Here is a 20810-nt window from a genome sequence, read left to right as displayed (position 1 = left end):
CCCACCCCCTTTCTGGATGAGCTTTTCAGCTTCTTGGACTGAGCAGCAAGCTACCAATTTCCCCATCTCTGCAGTCAGTAGACAGCCAAAGTGGAGCCTCTAATTGTGTGAAAATAAATAATAAACAAATCTCCTCTAATAATTATATATAATCTCCTGGTCCTGTTTCTCTGGAAACTCCTGATAATAATATTCCCAAGGATGTCTGTGTATTAAAAAACATTAGCAAGGTATAATGGCATGGATATATGAAAAGACCACCGCAGAAGCCGTTACTTTGTAGGCTAACTCTAACAGTTAATTGACAAAAACATTAGAGACTGGGGAGATGACTCAGTGAATAAGAGCATCTTCTGTGCCAGCACAAGGATGTGAGTTCAAGTCCACAGTACCCACATAAAAAGTTGACTGTGGTCATGCATGTACCTCTAACCCCAGTATTGTGGGGTCAGAGATTGCTGGAGCTTACTGGCCCACTGCCTACCGACATGTTCAGTGAAGACTGTTTCAAGAAAATAACACAGGATGATAGAGCACTGACAGTGCACTCTAGCTGCTGTGTGTGTGCTTATGTGCATAAAACACACACTCTCTCACACACACACACACCAAAACAAAAAGAAAAAATGTAAACCACACAGAAGGGTATATAAAGTGTACCCCAATTCCGGGTTCTATAGCAAGTTTGTCATTTTGAGTTTTCTGACAGCCTGTCCTCCACAGCTTTTACAACATCAGACTGTTAAGATCAAGAAGACAACAGGACCAGGAATGGAGAAACATTTCAAGTCACAGTGCACATATGTCTCTGGGGCACGGTTTGGGAGCTCTCTAGCTTGGTGTGTGTGTGTGTGTGTGTGTGTGTGTGTGTGTGTATGCAATTTCATATATATATATATACATATATATATACATATATATATATGAAATTAAAATCTGAATACCAATCACAAAAGGTGCCAAAGCATTAGAGTTTGTAGGTTTTATTTTGTTTATTTGTTGTGGAGCTGGGATAAACCCAGGGCTCTGCACACACTAAGCAAGGACTCTACCACAGAGCTCTCACTCACACACACACACACACACACACACACACACGCACACGCACACGCACACACACACACACACACACACTCTCACACACACACACCCCTCAGGGCTTATTTTTAGATATTTTCTAGTTGTTGAAAAGAGAAAGAAGCTATGTACTTGTAGCAATTTTAAGGTACAACTGTATTTAAAAAAGTAAAAACAAAACCCAGTGTCTAGAATGATCTCATTCGTAACCAGCATCCTCCTATTTTCACTGGTGAATTTTGCCGAGATGCTTTTAAATCAGGATTTGAAAGCATCGGCATTCACTGAGTGTTCCCTGAGGCCGGTGTGACCATTATGGAGGAGCTCAGGTGAGAACAGCAGGATACACCTAGAGCTTTACCAGGAGAAGAAACATCAATGACTTTAGTAACAAGTTGCAGGGCTTGGGGATTTAGCTCAGTAGTAGAGTTCTCTTCTAGCAAGCACAAGGTCTTTTGATTTGGTCCTCAGTACCAGGAGGAAAAACTGGCACATAGCAAGTGACACTTTTGAGCACTTGGGCAGGCCACCCAATGCTGTAGACACCTGACATATATTCATTCAATCCATTTGATTCTCTTGGATGCCTTGCCCATCCCATTCTTTAGAATCTAGAGTTGAGATGGTGTCCCAAACAAGGGACACCGAGAGGTTAACACTCCCACTTCTGTCCACCCTGCTTGTCCATACTCTAGCCATCTGTAGTCCAGTCTGGAGGTGAAGGAATCCTCTGCCTGTTTCTTGTGGCTGGCCACGGCATCAGTTGGTGTGGTAATCAGAGCCTCTACAGCCCACAGGGCCAAGCAGCCAGGAAGCTCCGGAATGCAGGGCAGACAGGACACAGGCAAGCTTTCCAGGAACGTGGCAGGGAGATGGGTCTCTGAGCCAAGTTGCAATCTGACCCTCCACCCTTCTGGGCTTTCCCTGGTGTCCCAGGCTGGCATCTTCCAGAGAGTACAGAGATGGCCTGCCTTCTCGCTTTACCCTCAAGGGCTTTATGTTGTCCCGGAGGAGAAGGGGAGTTCATGGCCCTCATATTGGCCTTGTCCAATGCCTTTTTGGTTTCCTAACTAACTCCAGAAAATGAATCCCTAATCAGACACCCTGAGGCAAGGGGGATAGAAACACAGATACCCCAGGCAGTAGTTTCTACCCACTCCCCTGGCCAGTAGCCATGCCAAAGCCTGAGATGTACATTTCTTCCTGTAGTAACAGACGGTGGCTTGGCCCAACTCTAAGTCCACACAGGGAAACTCTGCCAGGGTCTTCCTCAAGTTGAGTGGACTAGTCTCTCATGACTAGTATCCTTGTTAAACTGCCGCAGTTTGAATCTGTACCAGGGGCTGCTCCTTGTAGTTGTCTGGGGCTCTGTGCACAGAGCAGCCATGGGCTCCTCTCAGTGCTCTGCTGCCACTGTCTTAGTACTTACTGCACTTAACACTTGCCCTAGCAGAAAGGCGGGGAAGCAATACGCCGCGATATGGCTAAACAAAATGTCATTTGGCACTGGGCCCAAGTCTGCCCTCGTGAAAATGTTAAACTTTCATCACGGCACCTGGCCTTGTCAGACAGAGAGGGGCTGCTGTGGCTTCTCCTATCAAGCTTCTAGCACTCTCCATTGCTTTCAAATAGCAGCTCCCAAGCTCCAGTACAGAGGGCACCCCCCCCCCATTGTTGTAAGACACTGCTATGACTATATGACTTTTCTGGTTTCCTCTCATACATGCTGCTGTCTCTGGTAGAGATGTCCGGTGGTAACCTAGTGTTTGTCAGTCACTCCGGGCTTAAAGCACAGAGTCCTCAATGTGAGTGCCAACCCTCAGCAGGCTCTGGGCCTCTTCTCTTTTCTCTACACTTCTAAGACATGCTCATTCTATTTATTACACTGCTCATTTATTTAAAAAATTCAACTTTCACTTGTATTTATCATTACCTTATAGTTATCTCACAACACTATGCAGAGTAACCTCCAAACTTAAGTGTCTAGTTCCTTGTAGGATTCATAGGTCAAATGGCGGGGTCCAGTGCCAGCAGAGAGGATGGGAGAAACTGGATTTCAATGCCAACATTGAGAACTGGGGGGCAGAGGGGGATAGGAAGAAGGCAGGCACTGACAGTCCTGGGGCCTCCTGGGGCCTCCTGGTCCTGAGCTCAGCCTCTCTTCAAATTACAACAAAGTGACTTTGGGAGGAGACTGGCCATTTTCAGGATCCCAGGTTGGAAGAGGAAGGTCCGTCAATGCTCCCGGCTTAAGCTTACAGTCTGGCTTTCCGTGTGGGCGGCAGTGGGCAGGGAGACAGAGCTCCAGCCCAGGACATGATGCCTCTTCCACTCACACCATCCCGTTCTACCTAGCAGCTCTCCTGCCGCTGGTAAATCTTGACCAGTGCTGCCCTGGAGAGGCAGTCAGTGAGCCAGCCACATACGTAATTTTAATCTTCTAGAGCCACGGCAGGAATAAGGGAGAAGAAAAAAGATGAAAGGCATTCCAATAACACACTTCATGTTCTCCAGATTTTCAAAATATTCTTTCAGTATGTAGTCAATAAAAATGTTAGGAGATGTCTTGCATTCTTTTTTAGGGGAAGGCTTTAGCATTAAGGGGTGTGCTTGATATTTTTAGCTCATGTCCATGCAGACAAGGGCTTAGCAGGCACAGGGCCAGTGGTTACCATTTTTTGCATTTTGGTCCTCAGGCCAAAGCTGATTGCCCCAGTGAACAGCAGGTGCAGAGGAACCAGAAAGACCAGTCACATTTTTTTTTTTTTTTGGCTTCTGAGATCCTGAGAAGGCTCAGGTGAGTCCATAGTCAATGTTCTCTTCTTTAAAATGTGTGTGTGTGTGTGTGTGTGTGTATGTGTGTGTGTGTATGTGTGTGTGTGTGTGTGTATGTGTGTGTGTGTGTGTGTGTGTGTGTGTGAGAGAGAGAGAGAGAGAGAGAGAGAAAGAGACAGAGATAGAGACAGAGAGACACAGAGAGAGAGAGCACCTAGGAACCTATGTGCCACAGCACATGTGTGTAGGGGTCAAAGGTCAAAGTCAGGAGTCTCCTGTTTCTGCCTCCCAACTGCTGTAGGAGTGCTGAGGTTATAGACATGCTACCTTGTCAGGCTTTACATCATGAGTTCAGGGAATTCTACTTAGACATGGCAAACGTTTTACCCTTTCAGCCTCCTCCCCCCACCCAGTCCATGTTGGTTTTTTGTTTTGTTTTGTTTCTGTTTTTGTTTTAAGTCGGGTTTCACTGCGTTACCCAGGCTGATCTTGAATCTATAACTCTCCTGTCTCGGTCACCCGGGTCACTGAGACTACAGGCACACATTCTTGCAGCCTGTGAATCAGTAGTTTAAAAAAAAAATCATGGTTTTAGCCATGAGGAATAGACCAGTTCATGATCTCTTCAAGGCTCTGGGGAAGTGCGGAAGGACGCTCACAACCCCCTTTCTTCACTCTTTATGGCAACCATCTGTGGAAGAGATGAAACCCCAGCATCAGGGTTCATCGGGAGAAGGCCCGAGAACAGTGGATCTCAACCTTTGGGTCATGACCCTCCAAAGGCCAACTGGAAAACACAGATCTTTATATGATGATTTATAATAGTAGCAAAATTAGTTACAAAACAGCAACAAAGATAATGTTATGGTTGGAGGTCACCACAACATGAGGAACTGTATTAAAGGGTCACAGCATTAGGAAGGTCGAGAGCCTCTGCATTAGAAGGACTAGTGAGTGGGAAGATGTCTGTGCTGTTCACACTGCACCCCTAGAGAGCTGAGAGAGAGCTGGGGGCCCCCTCACAGACCAGTGACCCCCTTTCCCTTCTGCGGTGGCTCTGGCTCGGGAGAGAGCTGGGGGCTGAGTGAAGAGTACTAGGCAAGTCATGTGAGGACAGCCATGGAGTCGCACCTCACCAGGCATTTAGCAGGGGTGCAGAAGGCGCTGAGGGAGCCCAGGCCCCTTTGGAAAAGGCCAAGACTGTTTCATGAACAAGTGTGGCCCTGGAGGTAATGTTTGTTCAGGGCAAAGATGAGAACTCAGCCTGGAGAGAGAAGAGGAAGGAAATGATGGTCGCACTTCAACAGAGTCTGGTAAAGACAGAGGATTGATAAGGCCCTGAAAGATACCTCTCCTGGTGGGTCCCCTGTAGGCAGAAAATGAATACCCCCATGGGCTGCATTTTCATTGGCTAGTTCTGTGCAGTTGCTTTCAGAAAGATTAACCGGATGCAGGATGAGCCACATTGGATGTGGATGGCACCATCCTACAGATGGAGGCTCAGACAATAAAAGTGGGCAAAGGAGAAAGCCGAACACACAACGGCAGCCTCCTTTCCCGATTCCTGGCAATGCCGTGAGCCATGCCTTCCCCACCGCAGTGACTGTATGACGTTAACCTGTGAGCCAAACTAAACCTTCCCTTCCCTAAGTCGCTTTGTGTTGGGTGTTTGTTCATGACCAGGAGAAAAATGAGTAATATGAAGAGGGAAGAGGAGGAGGAAGAGGAAAGAAAGAAAGAAAGAAAGAAAGAAAGAAAGAAAGAAAGAAAGAAAGAAAGAAAGAAAGAAAGACAGAAAGAAAGAAAGAGAGTGATCATCTCTTTAAAGAAAAGGATATTTAATTTTAAAATCCTCCCTTAGTCAGACTTGCCTCCTTCGCTGGCTGCTTTGTGACTGGTCCTTTCCCTTTATCTGAGAGGAAAGTAGGATCAAGTCCCCTCTGCCATGTAGCTGCTCCACTCTCCCAACAGTGCTGAGTGCATATTCACTTGGGGTGAGATTGACAATATGTCTTTACAGGCACAGTGCAGCATGTCAGTCAGAAACCAGGGCCCAGATGTTAGATTTGGGCACAAAACAAACACAATGTCAGTGGCACACACACATGCAGCAGCTCCTGACCTCTACATGTTTTCCTTGTGTTAGTGGGAGACAGTGTGGTCATTAAGACCTTTGCCCTTGGAAGGGAAAAATAGTGCTCTCGTGGGACCCTGATTAGTTTTAAAGAGAGCAATTTGTCAAAAATGGGCATGAATGGGGCCTTGGGGGGTTGGGGAGGGGTACACTGTGACAGAGCACATGCTTAGCAAATGTAACTCCATGAGTTCAATCCACAGCACCAAAACAAATGAGTAATCAGAACGCAGACTGGTCCTTCTCTATCTTTCTGTGGATCACTGTGTGATCTCCTCATCCCAGTTCCCCCCATGGCACCACTCTGCCATGCTGTGGTATGGTTGGGAGGGTCCTTTCCAGAGGCCAGATGCATGATGTCATCCTATATAGACTTCCAATCTCCAGAATTATGAGCTAAGTAGAAATCCTATCTTTATTAAGGCCCTAGATCGAGTATTTTGTTACAGCAATGGACACTAGAAATTCCAATTCCACTGGCTATCCCTAAGGCCATTCTTGGGTGGGGAATGCATCTTAGAATAATTCTGATCTCCTCACCAGGGCGGAGCTCCCAGGATGCTGGCTCTCAATATGCCCTTGTTATGTTGGTGCCCTGGCAGACTGAGGTGGGAGTGCACGTAAGTCATCTGTCCTGACAGTTCTATCTCGGACTTCCGTAGCAGGCCTGGCTCTGTCAAGTCCTGAGTGTTTGAACACTGAGCTGTTCCTGCTAGTCCCAGCTGCTTTGCACAGACGCAGTTCTATTTGCCCATCATCTACAAGCCTTGGATGCCCCTAAGCACGTGGGGTCAGCACGGGTGAAGTCTGTGGCAGCCTGCCAAGTGACAGCTTTTTTTCTCTGATGGCCAGTCACTGGGACACATGGCAGGGGCTGCCTGCCGTCTGGCAGGATGAGAGGAAGACAGGTTAGAAAGAGGAGTTAGAAAAGAACAAAACAACGTACCTTGTTGAAACCTTTAGTGACCAAATTGATGGCGAGCTCACGGCTGATGCCATCCACCCAGGCCACATCCTTCTCCCCAATGGGTTCAGAGAGGAAGGCTCTCAGCCTGGGAGACATGTTGTCCATCTCCTGTAACAGACAAAGGTTTTGGCGATGTGTAGTTGCTCATACTACAGTGAACATTGGGGAGGTCTCGTGGTCCAGGGATGGAGGGCAAACGATGGCAGACTGGAGTCTGTCATTCAGCACATACTAGGGACTTTTAAATGCCAGGTGTACTGTCCTGTGCTGCAGGCCTTTACACTTCCAGACCCACCTGGGTGGAGGAAATGCATGTTAATGATTGTGGATGAGTTAGATCTGTCCAACCCCACATCAGGGGAAGGTGGGCTTGAAGCTAAGAGTTCAAGCTTCCTTCTAGTCTTTCACCCAACACACTTAAAGAGACAGCTGATGGGCAGATAGGATGACTCAGTGGGTAAAGGCACTGGCCACTGTAGAGAGCCTTACTGGGGTGCCATGCAACCTGGCAGGAACTTGACATCAACCAAGGTGAAGTTCCTCTCCCAGCCTTTTAGTGGGAACTCCTGTGTTAGCCATAATCCCCTCCACCTAGGGTGGAGTGCTCAGACCAAGGTGAAGCCCATTGTTCTTCAAGGATCTGCAGTTTTCTGAGAAACACTAGCCATCTGCAGAGCAACAGAACCGGTTCTGCAGGGAAGTTTCCAGCCTTTGGGGGAAGGGTTTTCCTCTGCATATATTTGGACTCCTCCATTAAACCTTGAGACCTTGAACAGCAGGTGTTGTCTTGGTCTCACTCTCTTTTTGCCGCCTTCCCATACATCCCCAGCTTCCCTTCCAGGTAACCCGCTTGATGTACCTGCGGGTAGTTACAGTCACAAGCCTGACATCCTGAGTTTAATCCTCTAGACCAGCGCTGCTCAGCCTTCCTAATGCTGTGACCCTTTGATACAGTTCCTCGACCCTTTGATACAGTTCCTCATGTTGTGGTGATCCCCCACCATACAATGATTCTTGTTGCTACTTCATAACTCTAAGTTTGCTACTGTTACAAATATAACAAATATGTGATACACAAGATATCTGATATGTGACCCTTGTTGGGGTCACTACCCAAGGTTGAGAACTACTGTTCTAAACCCATATGTAATGGTTGATTTTAGATGTCAGCGTATCACAGTTTAGAATCACTGGGGAAGAGATCCCGAATGAGAGATTGCCTGATCAGATTGGCCTATGGGCATGTATGTCTGAGAGGGACTGTACTGTTAGTTGACGTAGGAGGACCTGGCCTATGATGTGCAGCACTGTTGCCTGGGCAAAGGTTGCTGAACTGTATAAAACAGAAGGAAGCTAGCTGAGCAGGCAGGTAACTTCGGTACAGTCCTTTCTCCCGCTCTGCTCTTGACTGTGGATAAAGTGTGACTAGCTGCTTGGGTCCCCTCAATGATGGTCACCTGGAATTGTAAGCTGAAGTAATTCCATTCCTCCCAAATTTGCCTGTGTATCACGGCAACAGAAATGAAACTAGGGTATCATGTGAAGGCAGGGGTAGAGAAGGGACTTCATAGGGTGGTCCTCCCACCTCCATATGTGCACCATGGCATGTACACACACACACACACACACACACACACACACACACACACGCTGCCGCCACCGCCGCCGCCACCACCACCACCACCACCCCAATGATAAATATAAATAAAGACTTAAAAGAAAATGTCATAAGGAAACATATTTAAAGAAAATTGCTTTCTTTGCCTGCCTGACCTTTTAGCCACCTGACAGTGACATTTTTTTTTTGTCCTACTTGCATTTTAGCTTGTATCAAACTCTGATGGGTGGCAGAGAGATAAGGCATCATGAAGCGCCAAGGTCCAGACTGAGCTTGGACATGGTACCATCGAGGCACTTCCTCATCAAGACTGCTAGCGGTAGCTCATATCTCGAACCTCTCCACACAGGGAACGGGAGTGATACTCAGCAGTAAGACGCTTACTTGTCTGATGTCACAAGGTCCCGGAATAGATCCCCAGAAACTAAAACAAACAAATGAAACCATCTCCCCAAACAAAGAAACGACTAACTCCTCAAGCTAGAATCTAGATTCTGTCATAGTTTGAAATCTGAAAAGTCCCCTACCAGCTCATATTTTGAACCCTTGGGTCCCCAGCTTGGGGGATGGGGTACTATTTGGAAGGCCTGGGAGCCTTTAGGAGGAAGGGCTTTGGCTAAGAAGAAACTAGGCCAGAGAGGGCTGGAGCCTTTACAGGTTATACCCACACCACCTCTGGCCCGCATTCTCTGCTTCCCAGTCTGCCTCAACGTGAGGAATCCCTCCCGCGTGCTCCTCCACCACGGGGTATTCCCACCATGCCTTCCGCTCCTCGACGGATTGAAATATGTCCGGAACCATATTTTGACACTCGCTCATGGAAATAAGGAAGTTATGTATACCATACCCTGGCTTCCTTCCTGTTCAGCTTTACTCCACCAAGCCCCTAGATTTTGAATAGGGCTGGCTGTTTGTACTCAGGTTCAGGTTTTCCCTGTTCAATGTCTCATATGCCAGTGTTCTCTGGAAACACCCCACGAGTGAGTGCCAGTTCTAGATAGTTCTTCATTAATCACATTAACACAAATGCTGGAGCAACTCGCCTAGCGATCACCAGACCCTGGCTTAGACCCTCAGCATGGGGGAATTTGGGGAATAGGCACTGCCTCATGCATCGGCTGTCAATGCAGGGTCTGCGTCCCAGCAGAGCCAGCTTTTGTTTGTTCTGTTGCTGAGCAAAGATCACCGTCTTACTGGCTGCTCTGACTCGCCCATCTCTTCTCAACCAATCCCGTGTGTGAGGCCTGCTCTCCGCAGCACCCTTTTCTTGATAGCAGTCTCCGCTTCAGCTTGTGATCCGAGGGACAGGAAACCCAAGTTTTAAATGGCTCGCACAAGACTTCATCATCAGAAAATTCAAATGTGGTCAGATATGTCTGGATCAAGATAGTATGCTTGAGCCGGGCGGTGGTGGCTCAGGCCTGTAATCCCAGCACTCTGGGCGGCAGAGGCAGGCAGATTTCTGAGTTCAAGGCCAGCCTGGTCTACAGAGTGAGTTCCAGGATAGCCAGGGCTATACAGAGCAACCCTGTCTCGAAAAAAACAAATTCGAAAAAACCAAATTCAAAAAAACCAGGCCCCCCCCCCCAAAAAAAAGATAAGCATGCTTGATTCAGCCTTTCTTTGTTAGGCAGCTCAATTCTTACCTCACATTCTTCTCAGAAAGAATCTGGTTGCCCCAGGGCCTGCCATGGTGTTTGCAAACAGTACTCCCTCCCCTCCTCCAAAGGGAAACAGAGTTCTTTTTCCCTGCAAAGCTTCAACAAATGCTTTCTCTAATCCATATTATCATATACAAGGCCCTACAACAGAAGTTCTGATTGTGTGTGTGTGTGTATGTGTGTGTTTCCTGTAGGATCTCAAAGTTCATGAGCTCCCTGAGTAGGAGTGCTGGGTCAAAAACTGGGATGTTAACTATGTTACTAGGGATAATTACCCAGTATCAGAATAGGGAAATAGAGCATCTACTGCATAAATCCCCAGTAGCTCAGGAGGAATCAAGGGCTTCGGTTGCCTCCTCATGGCCTCTTCTCTCCCGACTGCAGCCCATCCCTGGTGCTTAGGGACCACGGCTGACACATGGTAGACACTAGATGGCATAAATGTGTGATCAGAAGCATCCAGCTCACCCATTCTCCTGCCCCACCCTCCTTCTTATCCTCCCACTCGTTTTGGATAGCCTTGGAGAAGGATCTGAAAGCTGGTTTTTTGAGGGCCCTGTCTGTCAGCAGACCTTGGGAAGGAGAGAAGACAGGAGAGGTGTGGGCGGTCCTCTGACACTGCTGCTCAGATCTGTAGACTGCATGAGCTCTAACCATGACATGGAGGGCTCTAACTCTTTTCTTCTGTGTTTTGTTCCCTGAATACAAAAGACTGCTCAGGGCCAGCATTAGCAGATGAATTGCTCAGCACCCATGGTCCTCTGAGGTGACAGTCCGGAGGTTGGATTTTGTGGTCTGCTGCTGCCCAGGCCAGGCTCACTGTTTTTTTGAGTAAGGAATAGCCTGAAAGTTTCATGGGCCATGCTAACTTTGCCCAGGGAAAATTCCACCCAGTATCCACCTTAGCCATCTGTTAAGATAAACCTCGCCCCACTCTTCCTAAGAACAAATAGAAACCACTGCAATGTTATCAGCACACCGGCCCCATCAAAGAAGGGAACAATCGGTGCGCTTGTGTTTCCCACAGGGGAACCCACTCAGCTCCTTGAAATACCTGCGAACTCGTCAGTCAAAGGGAGAAGTCAGGGGTGTCTCCCCCTCTTAAGGCCCGCAGCAGGGATCACAAGGAAAGAATGACATCGGTGGATCTCAGTCAGGGGTGAAGTGGCTCCAGAGGAATAATTCTTGGTTGTCAAAAAGAGGGCGTGTGTGTGTGTGTGTGTGTGTGTGTGTGTGTGTGTGTGTGTGCTACTGACATCTAATGGGTGAGCCTACAGACACTAGTAAACTTAGTTCAGGACAGTCCTCACAATCTAGAATTCTGTGGGACAGTGGTGAAAACATTGAAAGATGAAGAGTGAATGACAGGTGAGAGATAGGCTTGGGTAGACTTTGTGGGGAATGGCAGGAAGGCTTTGAGGGGTGCTAGGAAAGCAAAAGCTGTCCTAGGAAAGAGATTCCAGCAGCAAGGGGGGCTCTTCAGAGTCTTTAGGGTACCCTCAGTGGACACTTTATAAGCATCAGACCCAGCCTTTAGGGAAAAGAAGAGAATGTGTGTGTGCTCAAGTGCATGCAGATATACACACGCATATACACACAGGATTGGAGAGAGAGGGAGGGAGGGAGAGAGGGAGAGAGGGATAAAGACAGAGAGGGAGAGATTACAGGTTCAGGTGTTATTCTAAAGACACACCCCCTCAAACACACACACACACACACAGATAATGGGCTGTTATTGCTTTTGACAAGTACTTGATTCTCATTTTGTCTGATGCAGAGGAGAGTCTAAAGAAAAGTAAAGATGAGTGGTAAGTGGGTAGAACCATGCTAAAAGGAGATACTGTTGCTCTGCTACAAAGTATCTACTAGAACTCTTAAGGACTTGAGATGCTGTAGGAAAGGCAATTCAGCCGATTTTTTGAAGCCATGTTGGACTGGGAGAATAGTTTTAGACATTGTCTAAATAGATATTGTTTAATGACCTTTGCATTATCACCAAATGACAATAAATGCTGTGAGATTGGTTTATTATTACAGTGGTGCTCAACCTGTGGGTTGTGACCCCTTTGGCAAACCTCTGTCTCCAAAAATATTTGCATTACAACCCATAACAATAGCAAAATTATAGTCATGAAATAGCAGTGAAAATAATTTTATGGTTGGGGTTCTGTATCAGAGTCACAGCATTAGGAAGGTTGAGAACCTCTGTGTTATTGCTAATAATGATAAATTGTTTGGTCCTAAACCACTACACACAGCTGATGGGAGTATAATCGATACTGCCACTATGAAAGTTTCTCAAAAAATAAAAATAGACCTGCCACAAAGCCCAAATATACTTGCCTTGCCTGGACATACACCTGAAGGAATCTAAGTCAGCACATTACAGAGGCATTTGCACACCCATGCTTACTCTGGCATTATTCACAACAGTCAGTACATAAAGAAAAAACGTTCTGTGTATGCACAACGGAGCTTTAGTCACTTATTCAGTCATTCTGTTGTTTGCTGTGGGAAAACAGACACAACTGGGCATCATCCTGGTAAGCAAAATAAGCCAGACTCAGAAAAAAAGATAGTGTACATTCTCTCATATGTCAAATCAGATTTAAAAAACAAAACAAAACAAAACAAAAAAACCCAAAGACAGACAGGTGACAATTTGAGGAAAGAAAGGGAACAACCAGAGGGGAAAGGGAATGAGGAAGTGTTCGGTAGAATGTGATCAAAGTGTGTTATATATATGTATGAAAATGTTGTAATGAAACATGGCTTTGTACATATAAAAAAAAACCACATTTACTTTAAAAATGGAATTAGTCAGCCCTAAATGTCAACAGCAGTAAAGTTAGAGACCCTGGGCTATAAGTAATCGGAAATTCTGATTCAAACGCTCTTAATCCCAGGTAACCAGAACCACAGCTAATGACACGGATCTGGGAATTTGTCAATGTGTCTCCGTAGTTACGGACCTGGCTATCTGTCCTCCAGGTTCCAAAATGCTGACAGAATTTTCTCTGATCCTTCTCAGTTAAAAAAAAAATGCCCAAAGGAAGGGGACTCCATTTCTCCTTGGGTGTTCCTAAAGGGATATCACCTCCCCTTAGTTTCAAGACCTAAAATCAGACAACACAGGCTCCCACCTACCTGTCACTGGCCAGGAGAGAGATCAACCCAGGGTGGTGAGCTCAGCCTCTCTGAAGCTCAGCCAGTGACAATGGCAGCACCGTCTAGTCGTCCAGTACAGACAAGGCTCCTTTCACAGCACGTGCAGAGACGACCTGGAGCCTTGTTGAGAGAGAGCATCAGGTCCTGACTCCACAGGCCTGAGATGGACCTTTGATTCTGTGTTTCTGACAGGCTCCTCAGAGAGGGCAGGATGGCTGGCCTCATATATTGAGCAAATCACAACATGATAGCATATATTTATTTTGTTATTTATTACATAAAACTTGGCATCTTGGCCTGGTAAGATGGCCCAGAGGGGGTAAAGACACTTACCACCAAGCGTGATGACCTGAGTCCCTTCTACATGGTAGAAGGAAAGAAGTGACTTCTGTGACTTATTCTCTGGCCTCCACATGTGTTTTTGTGACATGTATGCCCCAATCTCAATGTAATAAAGAGTATTTTTTTTTAATAAAGAGTATTTTTAAAGTTGTCATTTAACCCTTTTTAGATGTGTAGTTTGGAAATGCTGAGAGTGTTTATGCTGGTGTGCAAGCCATCTCTGGGCCTCTTCTACAAAAAGAACCCAAACACCCTTGAACAATTACTCCCCCATAATCTTCCCTTAGACCCTTGGCCTTCAGTTATTTACTTCTGTTCCCAGGGATTGGCTGATCTAGACACCTTGTATACATGGAATCTCCCAGCATCCTTTTGTGAAATTTTACTTAGCATCATGTCTTCCAGGTTCGTCTATACCATGGCTTGTACTAGCATTGTCCTCCTTTTAAGGATGTATAATATTCAGCCACATGCAACAGACCACACTTTCCCTGGTCTTCATTTCATAGATGCTTCGGTCACTCCTGACCTCTGGCCTCTGTGAGAATTGCTGGCATGAGTATGGGCACATAGGTGTGTCTCTGAAGTCCTGATTCTAACTTTTTGAGAGTGTAGATCTAGAAGCAGAAATGCTGAGTGACATGGTAACCCTATTTCAGTTTCTTTAGCAATCATAGCTTTGAATTTGGCTTAAACTCGACTCAGCATTATACTCATGTGAAGATGACTTTTGTTTGACTTCCCTGCCAGGGAAGACCCTCCTATTACAGGAAGTTCTTTCAGTGGCTGCATTCTGGACCATAAAAGGCTGCTTGGGGAGGACATATTGGCAAAGAATAACTTCAATCAATTCAGATTTTAGATACTCAGCAAGTCACCCACTTAAATAAAGAATAGAGGAGTCAGTGGTCCCTCCTCCAGGGTTCACTTTATTTATCTTGAGATTTGTATGGCCTCCAAAACTTTCTAAACCACCTTAGTGGAATCTGGGCACGGTGGCATGTTCCTTCAGTCCCAACACCCGTGAGGCCTAGCCAGGCAGATCTCTGTGAGCTTGGTCTACATAGAAAGATGCAGGACAGTCAGGACAACATACATATACACAAACACCAAACAAACACCACCTACCTCAACCAACCAACCAAACAGCAGCACCACCACCATCACCAAACAACAACGACACAACCAACAACAGCCACACCCCTTATAGTGTGTCTGAGATTTGAGAACCACTACTTATTTTTCTCAGAAACTTCTGGGCTACTTTGCTAGACTGATGGACTCCAGCTGAGTAGGATTTTGTGCTGTGCCTGGCATGTCTGTGTCACCATATGGCCCACTCAGCCCAGCTGAGTCTACAGCAGTGTCATCTCTAGCTACTGGGCACATCAGATCCTCATTAGCCACCAGTGTGAAGACAATCATCCTTCCACTCCCCATGGCTCTGAACTCAGAGAACTCCAGAGCAGGCAGGCCTTAGGGACCGCCTGCTCCCTGTTCTCTCTCTTTCTTCTTTCTCTTCTCTCTTCTTTCTCTTTCTCTTTCTCTTTCTCTTTCTCTCTTTCTCTTTCTCCCTTCCTTCCTTTCTTTCGAAATTCAAAAATATTTATTTTAAAGCAAAATTTATCTAGGATGTATTTATGTATTGCAACCAAAGCAGAATTACTTTACAAGCTTGGGGATGCGGTGAATCACTGGTACCAAGGAGCATCCCCCTGGCCTCCTGTACTCCCTAACTCTGTCTCTGATCTATCCTAAATCATTCCTCCTATTGGGAAACAGAGTCTCAAGAACTGAATCCATGTGCTGGAGACTCTGCACCTGTGGAGTAGCCTGACTTTCTGTCTCCCAGTGGAGTATCCTCCCTCTGGAACATGCCTGTTGTCCCTGGACAGCTTGAGTTGGGCACAAGATTGAGTACTTAGCCACCAGATACCATCAGAGCAGCTGCAAATGTCTCAGTATAATCCTGCCAAGGAAGACCCTCCTATTACAGGATGTTCCCCAGGGGCTAGGTTTTAAACCACAAAGGATTGCTTGCAGAGGACCCTTGGCAGCAAGGAATGACCTCAGTCAAGTCTAGTTTTAGGTACTCAGCAAGTCACCTGCTCAAATAAAGAATAAAGGAGTTACCGGGATTTAATTGCAATCCCTAAAAGAACTGCCTCCCCAAAGTCATTTTCAAAGACTACATAATAGGTCTTAAACTAGAAAACATCACAAGCACACCCCCAAATAAATGGGGTGATGGAGTAACTTCAGAAATGTCATCTGCGTATCTGGGGTTTGGGGTACAAGCTCCAGGTGGGACATGATAGTGGGTGTGTCTACCCCTTGGCCCAAAGGGCCACATGTACTGAGGACAGGTCTCCGTGTGGCCCAAGACCAAACCATAAACTTACTAAAAGCATTATGAGCTTTTTGGTTGTTTTGGGGTGTTTTGTTTTATTTTGTTTTTGTTTGTTTTGGTGGGGACTGAGGGACTGGATTGTGTGGTTTTCGAGCGTGAACTTTGTAAATAAATGGCAGCACATATCACAAGGTCAAAGGGTTGGACCCCATGTAATAGGAATTCATATGGAACATCTCCCAGGAACCACCAGTAGCTGAAAGTGAAGTTTATGTTCTCTGAGAACTGTAAGAGATGACACAGAACTGATTCTCATTAGAGTACAATTGTTTTCTTGAATACCAAGCAATGTATGTAAAACCATTTTGTCTGTGTCCCTAAAAGTTTATATATCCAAATTGTCAAAAATCATCATTATGAGAACTTACTTTCCAAAGAGTGAGAGATTATCTTATTTTCTTGATTGTTGTTAGCTCCCATGGTATTGCCCAGACCAAGGGACTGAAATAGGAAAACTTAAACTTCCCATCTGACCTTCAAGAGAGCAAGAAGACAAGAAATATGGGCTGTGGGTCCTGAAAGCATCAGGAATGCTACCAGTAGCCAAGGGGCAGTATGCTTGACCAGGAAGTATGTGGTCCTGGGTTCAATTTCTCTGAAGTAAACAAAAAAAGAAAAAGAAGGGAGAGAGAGAGAGAGAGAGAGAGAGAGAGAGAGAGAGAGAGAGAGAGAGAGAGAGAGAGAGAGAAGGAAAGAAAGGAAGGAAGGAAAGAAGAAAGAAAGAAAGAAAGGAAAGAAGAAAGAAAGAAAGAAAGAAAGAAAGAAAGAAAGAAAGAAAGAAAGAAAGAAAGAAAGAAAGAAAGAAAGAAAGAAAGAAAGAAAGAGGGAAAAAAGTGGTCAGGGGCACTTGCTAGTCTTGCCAAGGACCTAGGTTCAATTCATAGCATCCACACAGCATCTGACACCCATATATAACTCCAGTCCCAAGAGATCAGATACTCTCTTCTGACCTCCACAAAAGCATCAGATAGGAATGTGGTGTTCATACACACAAGCACAACACTCATATATGTAAAATAATAGAATAAATATATCTAAATTTTAAACAATGCTATGCATTGTCAAGACTGGGCCATCAACATCCCATTGTGAGGAGAGGGAAGGATGTAAGATCCCTCCCCTCCCTGGGGAGCCACAGACAAGTTCATGGTTGTTGGGGGAAGGGGGGTCAGAGTCCTCAGTAGTGTGGCTACTAGTATGTTGTTACCCTTACAACCCATGTTATATATGGGTGTCAGATGCTGTGTGGATGCTATGAGTTGAACCTAGGTCCTTGGCAAGACTAGCAAGTGACCCTGGCCACTGAGCCAACTCTCCAGCCCTCCATAGTATTTAACAGGACAAAATGCTTACAGAAGCTTACTGAAGCAAACAATTCCTTCACCCGTGCTCATGCAAGCAATACCCCGTGCTCATGCAAGCAATACTAATAAAATGCAACATGGGGGAGGATGAAGAAATGACAGGGAATTTTGGGGGGCATTGGTAGAAGGAAATAGAGGGGGGAATAAGAATGGTTAATGGGGAGGGTATGATCAAAGTACTTTGCATGTATGCATGCAACTGTGAGAGAATAATGCAAAAATTCTATGCAGACTATATTTCTTATGGAGTTTAGTGCCAAGAAAAAAGTGCACCTTTCTAAATAGGCGCATTCTACCTTTAGATAAAAAGAGTTCACAAGTGCTATGTGTGGGTCACTAGGAATAAATCTGATGACTGGACGGACAACAGGGATCCCAGATTACCATCCTAACCCTGCTGTTCTGGTTGATTTTTTTGTTCAATATCTTCATTTTCCATACGTCTCTTTGTAATTTAATATTTTAAATTCATGTATTCAGAGCGCTCATGCTCACTGCTCCTGTCCATGCTCACCACTCCTTCCTTCCTTCCCTCCCTCCCTCTTTCCTTCCTTTCTCCCTCCCTCCTTCTCCCCCTTTCTTGTTCCTTCCTCCCCCCACTCCTCCCTTCTTTTTCTTGAGACAGGACCCTCCTTGGTAAATAGCTCGGGATGTCCTCAAACTCTCCATGCTCCTGCCTTAGTCTCTGAATGGTGGGTTCACAAGCATGCCTCGTCAAGCATGTAAGAGTAAGCATGCAGCTATACTCTTTATTGAATGCAGTGTTGGTATACAGTGGGTCTCAAAGATTCAGGGCCTGATAGCTCAGGACTGTTCATCCCAGCTATGCTGAAGGCTGAGGTAGGAGGATCACAAATTCAAGGCCCACTGAATAACTCAGTAAGACATTTGTCTCAAAATGAAAAGCAAAACAGGGATGGTAATGTAGCTTAGTGATGGAGTCCGAGCTACGGCAGGCCCTGAGTTTACTGTGCAGAGAACACACACACACACACACACAGAGAGAGAGAGAGAGAGAGAGAGAGAGAGAGAACTCGAAGTTGTGAAGAACATGCACCCTCCTAAGGTAAGCACATTGGAGACATTATGTCCAGCCTCTACCACAGAACAGTGCAGGGCTTATAGCCCCAAGAAGGAAATGCGGGCATGAGAGCTGCAGGCTTGACCATGATGGACACGCTGTACTGGCTCAGTTGACCTGGAGCGTGGGCACACTCTCATGCCCCCTCCACTGGAGTCTGAGGGAAAGCTGGCTGACTGACAGTCACTACTTCCTGGAACTCTAGCCCTTTATCTCCACTCTTCAAGGTATGGCTTCTTCCTTCGAATAGTCAGTCTCTCGTGGAGAGAGGATGAAAAGAAGGATGATGTTTTTCATTTCATTTTGTTGCTGAGATAAATCACTCTGGCCTAGGGTCACTTGGGGAGGAAAGGGTTCCTTTGGTTACCCCCTCTGGGTCCCAGTACATCCTTGAAAGAAGTCTGGTCAGAAACATAAGTAGGAGCTTGAGAAGAAACTACAAATGGATGCCATTTTCTGCTTGCGTCTGCCTAGCTTTCTTAGGCTGCCCAGGACCACCATGCCTAGGAAAACTGCTCCTCTCACAGTGGGCGGGGACCTTTTAGTCAATTAAATCAGACAGTTCCATACAGACACATCCTCAGACCAAACAGATAAAGCCTCTTACTCAACTCCTTACAGTTGATCCGAGACTGTGTCAAGTTGACAGTTGAGGCTAGTGAGGACAGGTTACACACTATTTCCTGGATGCTGGGGTCTGAATATGAGGTGTTCAGAGTCTCGGGAGGCACGGCAAGGCTGCCCTCACACAGCAGAAGGAAGCACCACCCTCATGGCTTCCTAGAGCTACATGGCTACATTTTATATAGTCAGCTCAAGGGCTATGTCCAAGCACACACCGCTCACTGCAGCATCGTGAAGTCACCCGTGAAGACCCCACATGACAAGGAAGCAGTCCTGAGAGGAGGGAGGGACAGATTCCCAGTGCTTACTGGCATGCTGGATTCAGCTATGCCCGAAGGCATCCGCCCCTGGAATTCTCAATTATCTTAGGAAAAAAAAATCAAAATATCGCCTACTTTTTGAGGATCACATTAGTTATACAACAAAGGACCCTAAATAATAGACCTCCAAAGTTCACTTACTGGCTCACTCAATCCATTCACTAGAGACCTGGGATGGGGCATTGGTGCCATGGCGTAGGCCATGGAAACAGAGAAAGTCATTATTGATAACTATTGATGTTCACCTTTCAAACACAGAGGTCACATTTGCTGTCCTTAACCTCAGTTCCCTTTCCACAACAGAAAGCAAGATCTTTTATCCCTCTACTATTCCTCTGCTGGCTCCCAAGTGTTCCTTCTACTGTAGATCTTTGCCTTGATGGGTCTGCCAGTGATGACCAAGTAAATCCAACCATTCCCAGTGGTTCAGTGAGTATCATCCATACTTAACAACATTATCCTTGAACTTGCTGGACAGAGCCTTCAGTTGAGGCTTCTCCACAGGCCCATAGTAGGACAAGGGTAAGGAAGGGCACTGGAAAGGGGATATATATATATACCATAAACTCCAGATTGTTGCAAGGGATCTATCTGCTTCTGAGGATGGCTGCTAAGCCCTGCTGGAGTGGCTGGGCTGGAGGGAGGAGTCCTGAGTTTGGCCCAAGCTCTGCCCATAGCCAGTCCACTAAGCCTGAGCCAATCATCTGTGCTTCATCAGACCAGAATGCTAGGCGTATTAGAGCTCTGCAGGCTGGATCCTTGCCACGCTGGGCCTCTGTTCATTTACAGTCTTCAGATGGCACAAAGCTCAAACAGGCTCTGTTCTACCAGTTTCCAGTCCAAATTGCTCTGAAAACCAGAGTGATCTATTTTCTTTTTCTTCTTCTTCTTCTTCTTTTTTTTAATTTTATTTTTTGGCAAGGAGTCTATGCTTAGGAGCCAAACCTGGCCTGAATGGACATGAGGCTATTTATAGTCCCTATTATCCCATTTGGTGTGAGCATTTATACATTTCATCAAGAGAATATTAATGGGTTTGTTTACAGGGTGCTGGGCCAGACTCCACTGGGAATGTCTGGGAGACACAGAACAGGCACCATATTATATTGCCCTTCCTAATATTAAAAAATGTCTGAATACCTCAAAACTGAATACCCACTTCTCCAGTGGTGAGTAAGGTTCTGTGGATCTACACCAAGGCAGTGTGTAGCCAAGACACCTGCAAAAGTTCCCTGGGAAAATCAATGGTTCTCAAAGCCTGTCTATGCT

At 46.0% G+C, this 20810-nt stretch overlaps 1 protein-coding gene across 1 annotated transcript in view; it reads right to left on the bottom strand.

Moving 5' to 3' along the window:
- Banf2 (BANF family member 2) overlaps positions 1 to 20810 on the bottom strand; it is a 65071-nt gene that overhangs the window by 1304 nt on the left and 42957 nt on the right. The window contains exon 2 of the mRNA XM_052183782.1: positions 6933 to 7061. Coding sequence (XP_052039742.1) covers positions 6933 to 7058 — 126 coding nt within the window. The 5' untranslated portion in view covers positions 7059 to 7061. The remainder of the gene's footprint in view (positions 1 to 6932; positions 7062 to 20810) is intronic.

This window comes from Apodemus sylvaticus, chromosome 5 (genome assembly GCF_947179515.1).
Source record: "Apodemus sylvaticus chromosome 5, mApoSyl1.1, whole genome shotgun sequence".
NCBI classification, from domain to species: domain Eukaryota; kingdom Metazoa; phylum Chordata; class Mammalia; order Rodentia; family Muridae; genus Apodemus; species Apodemus sylvaticus.
This window is presented reverse-complemented; position numbering and strand designations above follow the sequence as displayed.